Source organism: Calliphora vicina, chromosome 4 (assembly GCF_958450345.1).
Source record: "Calliphora vicina chromosome 4, idCalVici1.1, whole genome shotgun sequence".
In the NCBI taxonomy this organism is placed as follows: Eukaryota; Metazoa; Arthropoda; class Insecta; order Diptera; family Calliphoridae; genus Calliphora; species Calliphora vicina.
The window spans coordinates 96,901,302-96,916,251 of NC_088783.1; the positions used below are offsets into that span (position 1 = coordinate 96,901,302).

The window sequence follows — 14,950 nt, forward strand, 5'->3', positions numbered from 1 at the left end:
CAGACGGAATTTTTTAATGCAGTTTTTTTCGTTTGATAGGTGACTTGTTTACCCTTATTTTGGTATATTAATTTGTATATTAGGTTGTGGCGGAATGTAGTTATGATGTCTACAAAAGTGATAGTTATTTTCTGAAGAATTATTTGCCATAATTTAAGTAAATTTTTTTTTTTGCAATTTGCATATGAAATTTATAACAAAAAATTTACTATTTATTGTATTGTATAACATAAAAACCTTTCTGAGTCCATATTTTTGTCGAATAATTAAAAAAAATTTGAATTTTTTTAGAAAAGTTTTATAACTAATATTTTATTTTCCAATAAAATTTAATAAATAATGATAATAGTAGTAAATAATTATAATAATAACCAGTATGAAAGTATGGTCCGTCAAGCGCGACAATATAATACCCTAAACTAAGAACATGAGCAAAATCATTTTTCTTTAAAATTTCAATAATTTATTTTCGTGTATTTTATGTTTATACCAAAATTGTTAATAGATTTATGCTCGTTAAAGTGATTTCCGGAAGCGGGGGTTATATGGAAGCTATGACTAATTATGAACCGATCGTCATAAAATTAGTTGACATGACTTCCGTATATATAAAACTTATTTTTGAAAGGAATTTTGTGTAGATACCTATATTAATTAAACATTTATGACGTATAAAGTCCAATTTCGGGAGGGCTTTCGTATGGGGACTAGGTGAAATAATGGATTTCAGCCAGTTTCAATCGGCTTCGTCGTTGGGCCGAAAAAATTTTATGTAGCAAATTTGATCGAAATATCTTCAAAATTGCGACTTATACTTTATTAACAAGAATGCATTTATACTATACAACATATATGGTGGTATAGAGTATAAGCATCATACTGGAGTCAGAAAAATTGATCAAACTCAAAAAAAGAAAAAAAGTGCAAAACGAAATAGGTATGTTAATAATGGAGAGAGTACGTACTTTCAAATGGTACTACGCTTTTTACGAAATATTAGGAATTCCCTAGGGTTCTATTCCATCAAACCTTAAATTTATGTAAAATTTAACACATTTTTAAGAATAACATGGAAGCGATTTCAAAAGTGGTAGAAACATATATCTGCATTGAAATTAATGATATGAAACCATTTTAACAAAAACCGTTTACTTCATACAAACTTTCAAAATTTATTAGAAAATCCTACTATTCAATCAGATAATAAAAAGGTGCATATTGAATCACCCTGTTTATAGGGAAAATGTTTACATAGAGACCTGAATTTTTGGCTTCTGAGGTTCTCAGGTTTTACTTTAATATGAGTATTTAAAATTAAAATTTGGCGGCAAAATAAAAAAAGACTTTTGGCCGCTATTTCAAAATTAGCAACATTGTGCGCTGATGTGATGCGGAGAGCACTAACTCTCTGTGGTTTCTGTAATTTAATTATCTTGTATTTTAACTCCAATGATCTGGTAAATGTTGGGGCAGCATATAGAAGTTGGGAGTGTACTACGCTGTTTATTAATTTCCTTATCTGCGGTTTTGGGCCGCCACATTTTGGCTTTATTCTGGCAAGTGAGGTTGCTGTTCGCATGGCTTTGTTACGAATGTTCAGCACGTGTTTGAAGTTGAGATTGTCATCCAATTGTACACCTAAATAGCGTTTTAAGGATATCTCACTAGCTTTAAGTCTAATCTGCGGCATTTTAAAGACTCTACGATCTGTCACTAGTATAGCCCCAGCTACAGTCCGTTTTCCATAACCATCTCTTACAACGACATAAGCTATCATTTCGATCAATTCGGCGTTTCGTTGGTTTATGACGAGAGCGATGTCATCCTCATAACCTATTAGTTTTGCTCATTCTGGTAGGTCCAAGTTTAATAAGCCATCGTACATCACATTCCAGAGGAATGGACCTAGTACGGATCCTTGAGGTACTCCGGCTGTTATTTGATATTCCTGCATACCATTTTTCGTCTCGTATAATAGAATTCTGTTGTCCATATAGTCTGCTACTATGTTGTAGAGAGAATGCATCTGGCACTACTTTCCACTTTACTGTATTGAATGTGTTTTTCACATCCAGTGTTATTATTGCGCAGTATTCTACTGTTGTTTTGGCTTGTATCGCTTTACTGTAAACTTCACTAATGGAATCTACTGTATTTTTTCCTTTACGGAAACCAAGTTGCATAGGAGAAAAACCTCCAAGCACATCTATAAAATCTTCTAGGCGTTTTAATAGTACACATTCTAAGCGTTTTTCTAGTTAATCTAGCATAAACAGTGGTCTATATGAACTAGGTAAGGATTCAGTCCATATGTCACATACCAGCTTTATGACTTCGTTTGGTATACCGTCTGGGCCTGGGCTCTTTCCAATACTCAGTTTATTGCCTGCATGTTAAATCTCATCTACGTTTATTGGGATGAAATCGTCGACATGTAGCTTTGGTGCCCATCTTCATCGTATGGAAATAATGTTTCAACTATTGTTGTTGCCCACACTGGTTCTTTAATACCAGGTATAGGTTTAATTCCACCCAGCTTTTTCATCGCAATTCGGTATGGTTTTCCCCAACGGTCCGAATATATTTCATTGCATAGTTCCGTACGACATCTTCTTTTACACTCTTTTATGGCTTTTCTTAGAGTTTTTCGTGATTTCTTGTACTCATACACTAATAGGGTTTTTACACTTACGTAAATTTTGGCGAAACGTATGGAAGATGTTGAAAACTTGAAAGATTTGTTCACACTTGCAACATCTAACATCTACCATCAGTAAAATTGCAAAAATATTAAAAATCATATTGTTTTTATGAAAACAAAATGAATTGAGACTGGTTTTCTTTTTTATACTATCAAATTAAATAAGAAAATAATTTCACAAGCAAATTTCAAACAAATAAAATGTCCCCTCATTATTATATTATATTTGTTTAAATTTTTTTCTTAATATAAATGCCATTTTATTAGTGGTGACACTAAAATAATCGAATGATGTTAGGTGGAACGAAATGAGATAGGAACATTTTTTAAAGATGTAGAAAGATGTTGACACTCAGCGCTGTGCAATTCTTATGGGAAGATGTTAACATCTTTGCAAATTGATGGTAGATGTTAGATATGCGCTAGTGTAAAAACCATATAAGATAACATTATCATGGTTACGAGTCGACACTCGACGTGCTGCGAGGCATTTCGCTCTCAGCTCACGTATTTCATTATTCCACCAGTAGACGGGTTGTTATTATATCCTTGTGTTTTTGGCATTGCATCATTATGTTTTCTGACATTCCATCTTGGAAGACCTACCTGAACCTCATTCATATTTGGATGGTCATCTATTTTAAACGAAATATACTGTGCTGGAAGATCTTACCTTAAGTGATGGTAAGATCTTCCAGCACTTTCCAGTTCATTTTCTCATTGCAAAACCTTAGTGTTCCAAAGGTAATATCACTAATACTACCAATAGCTCCTCTCCTAAAGGTAAGTTTGTCTCCGATATTGAATGATCAAGGGTATTAGAGAACCATTCTTGGGATTTACTATTAAAATCACCTCCAATGAACACTTTATATTTTGAGGATCTGATAGAATCCTCGAGTATGTTGAGAGCTTCTGCAAATACGTTAAAGTCCATATTTGGTGAATAGTAGCAACTATATACTCTAATTTTTCGAATTGTTGCATACACGAAGCCAGTGCACAGTGGCATAGAAAAAAATAGAGGGAAATAAATATGAACCTTCTAATCGGTAAGTCCGGATTGAATGAAATTTCACATGCACAAAGAGGAAGTGTTGTCGAGTTTAAGTTTTGAACTTATGGGCCCACCAGGGGCGCGGCCAAGGGTCCTCAAAGTAGGACACCTCGGGTATGTTACATTTTTAAAACGATCCTATTTCATCGTTTGAATCACCTCATCGAGCACTACAAAAAACCTCGTCATAGCTATCAATTATCTTTTATAGCTTAGGAGATATTCGCATTTGAAAATTAAATTTTCAAAAATAATGACTAAGTCCAAAGTTATATGCATTCGAAAAAACTAGAGTAGGGTGGGTAAAAATGTTGAAAGTTTAATTTTCAAATGGATTAAGATGTCTCACCTCCTCTACGAGTCTATTTGCTTTAAGAGCATTCACCGGTGTATTAATAGCATCTGTTATTGTATCCACATTATTATCACACAGACTATTCTGGTTTAGTGTTTCTTGTGGTGATGTTACTATCACAGAGCTTCTTTTAAAGGGATTCTCATCCTTGTTTGCAGTTGTTTGCTTTTGGTTGTTGTAATTACTCGCCATGTCATTATTGGGTCTCAACTCGAAGCCGCTATCTCCGTTTGAAGTGTAGTCACGTATAGATCCCATGGTTATCTATGCATGCAGGGAGGCCATGCGAGGGTTGACATGGAATCCTTATGGGGTCCTATGCCAGAGCCAGATCCGTGCTAATCAGGAATATGCATCTGAACCTACACCACCAACTCAATGGTGGCAAACATCGAACGTACTTCAAGACTCGCTAAGTTTTAACGAGACGGAGGCAGCTGATACTTTAACCTAGGAGCCATTTCAGTGGAATTTCACTTCCACCTACAGAAGTCCTAGAATACCACAGCTGTCAGCCCCAGTGAGCGTCAGATTCAAATATGTGTCCAGAAATACCATAATTAAGACCGTACTGGGCTTGGTCTTAACGCCTTTCGGCGGCAGAATATACCCATAAAATTGTCATATTCTATGGGTAGGGACTGGGGAAACCACAAAGCCGCCATTCTTCTAACTATAACTCTCTAGACAACTCTCGGGGTTATGTCACATTCATATACATTTGTCCAGAAATACCATAATTAAGAATGTACTGGCCTTGATCTTAATGCCTTTCGGCGGCAGAATATACTCATAAAATTGTCATATTCTATGGGAAGGGACTGGGGAAACCACGAAGCCGTCATTCTTCTAACTACAACTCTCTAGAGGGTACCCCTGTAGTCGGCTACCGATTTAAGGGCGGTATCCACTCGCCCTGTTACAGGACTTCATTGGGCATAAGCACCTTTTTAGTACGCCCCCCATACCTGCCAAAACTAGGGTCCGCGGGGTCGTTACTCCCGTTATCCTCTACTGAGAATACCCTTGCGGGTTCTATCTAGATAGATAGTTTTAAATGTTTTATATAAGTTTTTTACCAGCCTCGGGGCAAATGTGGTCTCAATGACCAAAAATCCTAAAATAGCCATTTTTGTATCTTTTTATATTTTGGGGAAATCTTTCTTTGAAACTTTGACACAGATGACCAGGAAGGAACCATTTTTTATATCTGTATAATCCCTGTACTAATGTCTTAAAAAAAATTAATGATACAAATAAGAAAGTATCCAATTTCCTGAAGACATTTGTAATGGACCGATTTCAGCCAATTTCAATTGGTCTGAAGCAAATGTATGTACCAAATTTGATCGAAATATCAGCAAAATTGTGACCTGTACTTTGCGCATAAAGTGTACAGGAAAGCCAGCCTGTCAAGCATACCGACTTTAAGATGGGTGTTAGACTAATATTTTTAAGCGTTACAAACATCAGCACAAACGCATTATACTCTCCCCACTAAGATGATGTAGGGTATAACTGATTAGTTTTATCGCGCAATTGTTTTCCTTCAACTCGATGAACAAAAGAAAACATTTTCAAAATATTCAACAAGACAACATAATTGTTTTCGTCTGTTTTGATATTTAAAAACTTCCATAATAATTTTACAGAATCAAATATTTTACATTATTAAGTGCCATAATCATAGACAACAACCATTATTGCTTTATAGAATACAAAAATAATAATTCAAATATGTAGGGAAGAAAATTCGTCCTAAATCGTCGAAACAGAATTGGGGCATTAATCTCTAATAACAATTGTTACTAAATTCAATTTTGTCCTGGTTAATTTTTGTTTATTTTAATCGATTTCTTTCTTGGTACTATTTTTTGCCAGATGAATTTCTTAGATATTTATATATTATGTAGTTTTTCTTTAAAATTTTGAAGTATAAATTTGTGAACGATATTGGACCGAATTGTAATGTTTGTATGTTTAGTGAATTAAGTATAAATTTATACAAAAACAACAAAAATCAATTCAACAGTTTTTACGTAATATTATTATACATATAACAATATGAATGTCGTGTTGCTATTATTTTGGGTGGAGCGAAAATGTATGAAATTTTTATTTTGTTTTTTGTTTTCAACCGCATAACGATATAAAGTTGCCTTTTAATGAGTAAGTTAAACGTACCCCAACACAATTGAAAATCAAAAAAATACTTATTTTTCATATTGTCATTAACCCTTTGTCGACCGACGGTACTTATAAGTACCATAACAATAATATGCTTACAATGAAAACAAAACATATTTGGCCGTTTTTTCCCAAAAGTAAAAAAAACTAAATTTTTACTTGAAAAATTAAATTCATATTTCATATGTGGAATATGTGTTGGAAAAAATAATAAAAACGAATGTTTTTTTTAATTTTGTAAGTATATTAGTCAAGTTTAGTTTTGTTTAAAAAAAATTTTCGTTTCCATTATTTTTTCCAACACTGTATGCCGAAGTGTGGGTATTTTTATACCAAATCCACATAATCCTACTTGTAGCTTAGGAAAGTGGGCCTAATCATTTTGGGACCACTTTTTGATAGAGGACATCCATTGCTCCAAGGTGGGCATTGGGGACTTCCACTCCCCCGTTTTCTAGAGCCATTAAGTTTTTATTATTATAATGATGTTGCGTCACCTCTATATACATACACCATCCACCAAATGGAATTTTTTGTGTATATTTAAGAGTTTAAAAAAGCAACTTTTAACAGTAATAACTCAACATTCATTTACTGAAAACATACATACTTATTATATTTCCAGATCTCTTCAGGAAGGACAGGATATTTTCGGGGTAGACTTTGATTATGATGATTTCTCTAAATATGAGGAAGATGAATATGAAGATGATTCCGATGGAGAAGAATACGATGAGGAAGCTGGGGAAGATGATCGTGGAAGAGTCAAGAAAAAATTAACAAAAAAACAACCGAAAAAAACAATATTCGACTTATATGAACCAAGTGAATTAAAACGGGGTCATTTTACAGATCTTGACAATGAGATAAGAAAAACTGATATTCCTGAACGCATGCAACTTAGACAAATTCCTGTAACATCAGTTCCTGAAGGATCCTCCGAGTTGGACAATGAAGCGGAATGGATATATAAGCATGCTTTTTGTAAAGCACCAGTGTCGCAGAACGATAAAGGTGAATCAAATCGTGAAAAAAATAGAAAACCGCCTAGTACGATAGGAAAGATTAAGCAGGCTTTGGAATTTATTAGAAACCAGCAATTAGAAGTCCCATTTATATCATTTTATCGAAAGGAGTATGTTAAACCAGAACTAACAACAGATGATTTATGGAAGATATATTACTTTGATGAGCGCTGGTGTCAATTACTCAGCAGAAAGAATAAACTTTTAATACTTTTTGAGAAAATGCGCAACTACCAACTTAGTGAAATAATGAAGAAAACGGATAGTGACTTACCTGAAGATATTCGTTTAATAAAAGATGACGATTTGGAACGTTTGCGTGATGTTCAAAGTATGGAAGAATTAAAAGATGTTCATATGCAATTTCTTTTGTATTATTCTCATGAAATACCAAAAATGCAGGAAGAAGAGAGGATAAAAGAAAGAGACATCAGGAAACAACAAAGAAGAGAGCAAAGGCGTCAAGATATGGAAAATAGTGAGCAGCCATCTGAAGAAGTTAATTCAGACCAAGACAGCGCAGATGAGACTGAAGTTGTTGAAGATCATTTGAAGCAAGCTAAGGATTCCGGGCCATATGCAATGTGTCGAAAGGCCGGAATTTGCGGTTTTGCCAAACACTTTGGTTTGAACCCAGAACAGTTTGCCGAAAATGTTCGAGACGGCTACCAGCGACATGAAGTCGATCAACAACAAATAAGTCCGACAGATTTGGCAAAACAATATTTGTGTCCAAAATTTATGACAATTGACGAAATTATACATGCTGCTAAATTTGTTGTTGCTCGCCAACTTTCTAGGGAGCCTCTTTTTAGAAAGACAGTTCGGGAAGTGTATTTTGAAAGAGCCAAACTAAATGTTCGTCCAACTAAAAAGGGTATAAAAGAAATAGATGAGAATCATGCATGTTATCCAATGAAATATTTGTCAAATAAACCAATTAGAGATCTAGTTGGTGATCAGTTTCTCAGACTGACTATGGCGGAAGAAGATAATCTTATTGACATCAATATAGCCGACGAAATTGAAGGAAACACTACGAATTCTTATATTGATGAAGCAAAACAACTATACCAACGTGATGAATTTTCAAAAGTCGTGCAGGAATGGAATTCTATTCGAGCAGAGTGTGTCGAGCTGGCACTTAAAAAAATGATTATACCAGACTTGAAAAAAGAATTGAAAGTTATTATTTTGGCTGAGGCAAAGGAATATGTATTGAAATCTTGTTGTACTAAATTAGGGAATTGGTTAAGAGTAGCTCCTTATAAACCTGAAATTTCTGATGAATATACATTTGATGATTGGGGTACCGTAAAAGGAATTCGTGCACTGGGACTTGCATATGTCCCTGATTATTCTCAGGCTGCTTTTTGTGCAATAACAAACCCAGAAAATGATGTTAGTGACTATTTGCGCTTACCTCATATATTAAAACGTAAAAGTTCTTATCGTCCTGAAGAAAAATCATTAAAAATATCGGATCTTAAAATTTTAAAACAATTTATTCGCAATAAGAAACCACATGTTGTAGTAATAGGTGGAGAATCTAGGGAGGCTCAAATGATTCAAAGTGATATAAGAGAAATTATTAAGGAACTCGTTGATGAAGAACAATTTCCAGAAATTGGGGTTGAAATTGTAGATAACGAACTTGCAAAGATTTATGCAAATTCCCAAAAGGGTGCATCTGATTTTAAAGAATATCCAACACTTCTCAAGCAAGCAGTGTCTTTAGCAAGAAAAATCCAAGATCCCCTTTTAGAGTACTCTCAACTTTGTGGAGCAGATGAAGAAATTTTGTGTTTGCGATACCATTCCTTGCAAGACCAGATAAGTAAAGAAGAACTATTGGAACATCTTTATATTCAATTTATAAATCAAACAAATGAAGTGGGCGTGGACATAAATATGGCTGTACAAAACTCTTACACATTAAATTTGGTTCAATTTATATGTGGTTTAGGTCCCAGAAAAGGTGCTGCATTAGTAAAAATACTTAAACAATCTAACCAGAGACTAGAAAATAGAACTCAGCTTGTAACATTGTGTCATTTAGGACCTAAAGTTTTTATTAATTGTTCTGGTTTTATTAAAATTGATACAAGTTCCCTAGGGGACAGCACAGAAGCGTATGTTGAGGTACTTGACGGCTCCAGAGTTCATCCAGAAACATATGAATGGGCCAGGAAAATGGCAATAGATGCAATGGAATATGATGATGAAGAAACTAATCCAGCCGGGGCTCTGGAGGAAATTCTTGAAAGTCCAGAGAGGTTGAAAGATCTCGATCTGGACGCATTTGCTGTAGAATTAGAGCGTCAGGGATTTGGAAACAAAAGTATAACATTATACGATATAAGATCGGAATTGAATTCCTTATATAAAGACTTTCGAGCTCCATATCGCTCGCCAAACTCTGAAGAATTATTTGACATGTTAACTAAAGAAACTCCCGAATCATTTTACGTGGGTAAAATGGTTTTGGCTACAGTTGCGGGTATTTCTCACCGTAAGCCCCAAGGCGACCAATTAGATCAAGCGAATCCAGTTAGAAATGATGAAACTGGAAATTGGCAATGCCCATTCTGTCTGAAAGATGATTTTCCCGAGCTCTCGGAAGTTTGGAATCATTTTGATGCCGGAGCATGCCCAGGTCAAGCGACTGGAGTTAAATTACGGCTTGATAATGGTATATCTGGTTTTATTCACATAAAAAACTTGTCAGATAAACATGTAAAGAATCCAGAAGACCGTGTTCAAGCTGGTCAAGCAATTCATATTAGAATAATTAAAATTGACGTTGATCGTTTTTCAGTTGACTGTTCGTCTAAAAGTTCAGATTTAATGGACAAAAATCACGAATGGCGCCCAAGAAGAGATGCGTTTTACGATTATGAACAAGAAGAAAAGGACAACGCAAAAGAAAATGATCAGAAACAGGTTCGATCAAAGCAGCAATACGTTAAAAGAGTTATTATACATCCATCATTTCATAACAAATCATATGCTGAAGTTTTGAAAATAATGGAATCAATGGATCAAGGTGAAGTAGTTGTAAGGCCTTCGAGCAAAGGCTCGGATCATTTAACAGTCACTTGGAAGGTTACCAATGATATTTATCAACATATAGATGTACGAGAAGAGGGTAAAGAAAATGCATTTAGTTTAGGACAGAGTTTACTTATTGGAAATGATGAGTTCGAAGATTTAGATGAAATTATAGCCAGACATGTAAATCCAATGGCTGCTTGTGCTCGTGAATTGTTAAGTTACAAATATTATCGTGATACAGGTGGCGGTTTAAAAGATAAAATGGAAGAGCTTCTAAAGGAAGAGAAATTAAAAGATCCACGAAAAATTCATTACTTTATATCAGCATCAAAAAATTACCCAGGAAAATTTTTACTATCATATTTGCCAAAAACTAAATGCCGTCACGAGTATGTAACCGTTGTGCCAGAAGGTTATAGATTTAGAGGACAAGTATTTGACTCACTAAACGGTTTCCTAAAATGGTTTAAAGATCACTATTCTGATCCGATTGTATCAAATACTCCAATGTCAACACCTCATACTAACTCAAGTGTGCGGAATAGTGCTGGATACGACACACCTAGAAACAATGATTCAAAATCTTCATCTCAACACATGTCACAAAGTATTGCTGCTCATACTCCGCATTTTACCAGTACACCAGGATATCATGGAGGTTATGTTAATACTCCTTACACTCCTAGTGGCCAAACACCATTTATGACACCATACGCAACTCCACATACATCACAGACTCCTCGATATGGCAACTCTACGCCAAGTCCAAGTTCTGCAACTTCTCATATTAACTACGGCCATCAGTCGCATAATATAAAAGGTGTAAAAGGCGCATCGTACCATGCAGCATCTCCAAGAAGTTTAGACATTAACACTCATAGTAAAATTAATCGTTCTCATCGAAACAACAGCAACAACAACGAAAGTCTCGAATGGAAAATTGCTTCGGATTCGTGGGCTAGAAGGAAACGTCCCGTTATGCCACCTACACGCACTTTTACAAATGATTCCGCTAGACCGGAAAATTATGGTGTGCCCCAAACAGGCAATGATTATTCTCATCAAACTTCTAACCAGTATGTGGATGACCATCGATCTAGATCTGTCGAATATCAAAAAAGTCCTAGATCCATACGTAGCACTCCACGCACAAATACTTCCCCACATTCTATGAATTTAGGCGATTCGACTCCATTGTATGATGAAAATTAAATCATATTAAATTTAAACACTATAATTACAAACTAATTATTTTATTTATGTTACAATATGTATATAAATATTTAAAAATTTCTGTCTTTTTTACCCAAGGCTTAACAAAAGTGTTCCAAAGTCAATAAAGATTATGTTTTAAACTAAAACTCAATTCATTAAAGCCATTCGTATTTTCTTTTGTAACAGGACCAAAACATTCAAACAATTTACACTAAATAAAATTTGTAGTGATTAAATACTTTTCTTCAACTTGACCGATTCTTACAATTTTAGATCTGAATCTTATTCGGCCAAATATTGACAACTCAGTAACAGTTGTCTGTATCAATCGGAAGTTTTTTCCCGGATGAGCAGAATATGCCAGAAATTTGTCTAAATATCCATTTAATTAAGACCGTCATTTTGCAAAACCCAGGTACAAAAATCTGGTTTGCTTAGTGTTCACTTCCAGGAACCTTTGTATGGAAGTGAAATATTAAAAATGAGACTCAATCTTAATTTCCTCCTGATTATAGCCTTCGGCCTTTTTAAGAAAAAAGATCAGTCAGGAACTTTTGGAATTATACAAGTTTTTTATTAATAGCACGTCGCACAGTGGTATGAGAATAAAAAAGAGGGAAATAAATCTGTAACTTCTAAACCCTTACTCTGATTTGAATGAGGAAGTGTAGTCGCAAAGAGGAAGTGTAGTCGAGTTTCAGTTTTGAATTTGGACCTCATGAGCCCACCAGGAGCGGGACCAGGGGTTCCCAAAGTAGGACACCTCGGGTATGTTCAATAACATATAGAATCTCCTCATCGAGCACTACATAAAACTCGTCGTAGCTATCAATTATCTCTTATAGCTTAGGAGATATTCGCATTTGTAAATTTAATTTTCAACATTTTTACCCACCCTACTCCAGTTTTTTGGTGACCGCGGTTTTTCTTTTATAGGATTAACAATAGATCTATATATCAAATAATGAAAGAATTGTTTAAAAATCATGGCTGAGTCCAAAGTTACATGCATTTGAATTTAAAAAAAAATTAAATATATTTTTGAAAAGTAGACAAAATCATCTATCCATTGATATATAACATGTCTACCTTATGTTTTTTACGTGTCAAATAAGTTAGGGAAAACTAAACAACTCGCTGAGAATCGGAACACAAACGAAGAAATAGGATCATTTTAAAAATTTAACATACCCGAGGTATCCTGGTGGGCTAATGAGGTCCAAATTCAAAACTTAAACTCGACTACACTTCCTCTTTGCGCATGTGAAATTTCATTCAAATCGGCGTAAGGGTTTAGAAGTTACAGATATTTCCCTCTTTTTTTATTCTCATACCACTGTGCGTTGTAGCGCATCCATTATGTTATCATAACAATTACTGTTGCTTGCTGGCACGCTTTCAAGAGCTACTGCTGCATTCCCTTTTAAGGCCAATATCAATTCTATAGCTTTTTCTTCATTGTTCCACATGTTTCTAATGGCAACTGTATCAAACTGGAACTTGGAAACATTAAATGGTGTGCTGTCATCAAAACTAGGGGCCTTTATTCTACTCGATGTTTCTGAAATAACTCGCACCGGTCCATCTTGGCATTGAAGATTATTAACCTTTGTTTCTAGGTCATGCAGTTTTTGATCAACACCATTTTCTAAATCTGACACCTTCTTGTCAATACCATCCACTCTGCTGTTAAAAGCTTCAGACATTTCCTGAATTTTCTCATCTGTGACTCTAGATGATTCTTGAAATTTCGCTTCCATTTCAACTAGGAGTTTCTCGTTGTTGACTTGAACATCAGCTAATAATTTTTCATTGTTGACTCTAGAAGTTTCTTCAAATTTCATTTCCATTATTTTATTTTATTTTCTTCTTTAACTTCAGCAAGAAGTTTCTCGTTGTTGACTCTAGAAATTTCTTGAACTTCAGCTAATTTCTCATTTGTTTCTTTGAATTTTTCCATCATAGCAGCAAACATAGTGCTTAAATCCATGCTGCTTGTTGTTGCACGGGTAGAAACTTCCAATTCTTCTTTATACTCAAACTCGTAAGTTCCAATACCAATATCACGCCGCTTGAATTCATCTATGAGCCTCTTCTGCAATTCTGCTTTGTTACCTGTTGGTAGCTCCAACTTACTCAATTCTTTCTTGAGTTGTTCAACTTTTAGTTCCTCAAACTTCATGCTTATTATTTTGCAATCCCACTTCTGACACCAATTGTTACGTTTTAACCTTTTCAAAACGCTAGTTTATTTCCTTTAAATAAACCGGATACTTTTGATTGCAAATAAAAGCCGTTCAGTAGTTTGAAAATTGTAACAACTCTTTATTTATTTTAAAATGTACAACAACCACAGAATTAAATAGCCACTCAATGTTTTTTACACACGTTTATAAATTCTCAGAAATACAGACACAATTTATAATGTACACGAATTTACTTGAAAAACACAACACACTTTAAGGCACTCAGTTGATGTTTATTCGAAAAGCGTCTCTGATAAACTGGCTAACGACTGCAACCTCTGCCACTATTTATAACACTGCCACTTTATAACACTGTGGCACATGACCTGTCGAAAGCCTTCGACACTGTCAGTCACGCCACACTCTTCCAGGACATCCTGCAGTCCACAATGCCCAACAACACGAAGAGATGGATAGTGAACTATCTGAGTGGCAGGCAGTCGTTCGTGGAGTTTAGAGACAAATGCTCAAAACCCCGTAGAGTTAAACAAGGAGTCCCTCAGGGCGGGGTCCTGTCGCCGCTCCTGTTTAACTTCTACCTCTCTAAACTCCCAGTGCCCCCACAGGGCGTAGAGATAATCTCGTATGCGGACGACTGTACTATATTGGCAACAGGTCACAACGTTGATGAGCTTTGCGGTATGGTAAATGGTTATCTCAATGAAATCCACAATTTCTTCACTGCACGTAACCTGCAGTTATCACCAACGAAGTCATCAGCAACACTCTTCACCACCTGGACGAAGGAGGTAAAACTGAATTTAGGCATCATGGTCGACGGCGTACAAATTCCGACAGTGAACCACCCGAAAATCTTGGGTGTCACTTTTGATAGCCTTTTTACCTCCTCAGCACACGCCACTGCAATCACGCATAAACTGCGAAATAGGAACAAGGTCCTCAAAGCACTAGCCGGCAGTACTTGGGGTATGGACAAAGAAACCTTGCTTGCTACCTACAAAACGATTGGCCGGTCAGTGGTCAACTATGCTGCTCCAGTGTGGTCGCCTTCGTTGAGTGATACCCAGTGGAGAAATATTCAAAGCTGTCAAAACGCAGCCTTAAGGACCGTCACAGGCTGCCTTCAAATAACCTCCGAACACCACCTTC

General features: G+C 35.5%; 1 protein-coding gene across 1 annotated transcript in view; it reads left to right on the forward strand.

Annotated features, from left to right (window-relative positions):
* Window positions 1-11,754, forward strand: part of Spt6 (transcription elongation factor Spt6) — an 81,249-nt gene extending 69,495 nt beyond the window's left edge. The window contains exon 6 of the mRNA XM_065507223.1: window positions 6,926-11,754. Within this exon, the coding sequence (XP_065363295.1) occupies window positions 6,926-11,591 (4,666 nt within the window). The 3' untranslated portion in view covers window positions 11,592-11,754. The remainder of the gene's footprint in view (window positions 1-6,925) is intronic.
* The last annotated feature ends 3,196 nt before the right edge of the window (window positions 11,755-14,950 follow it).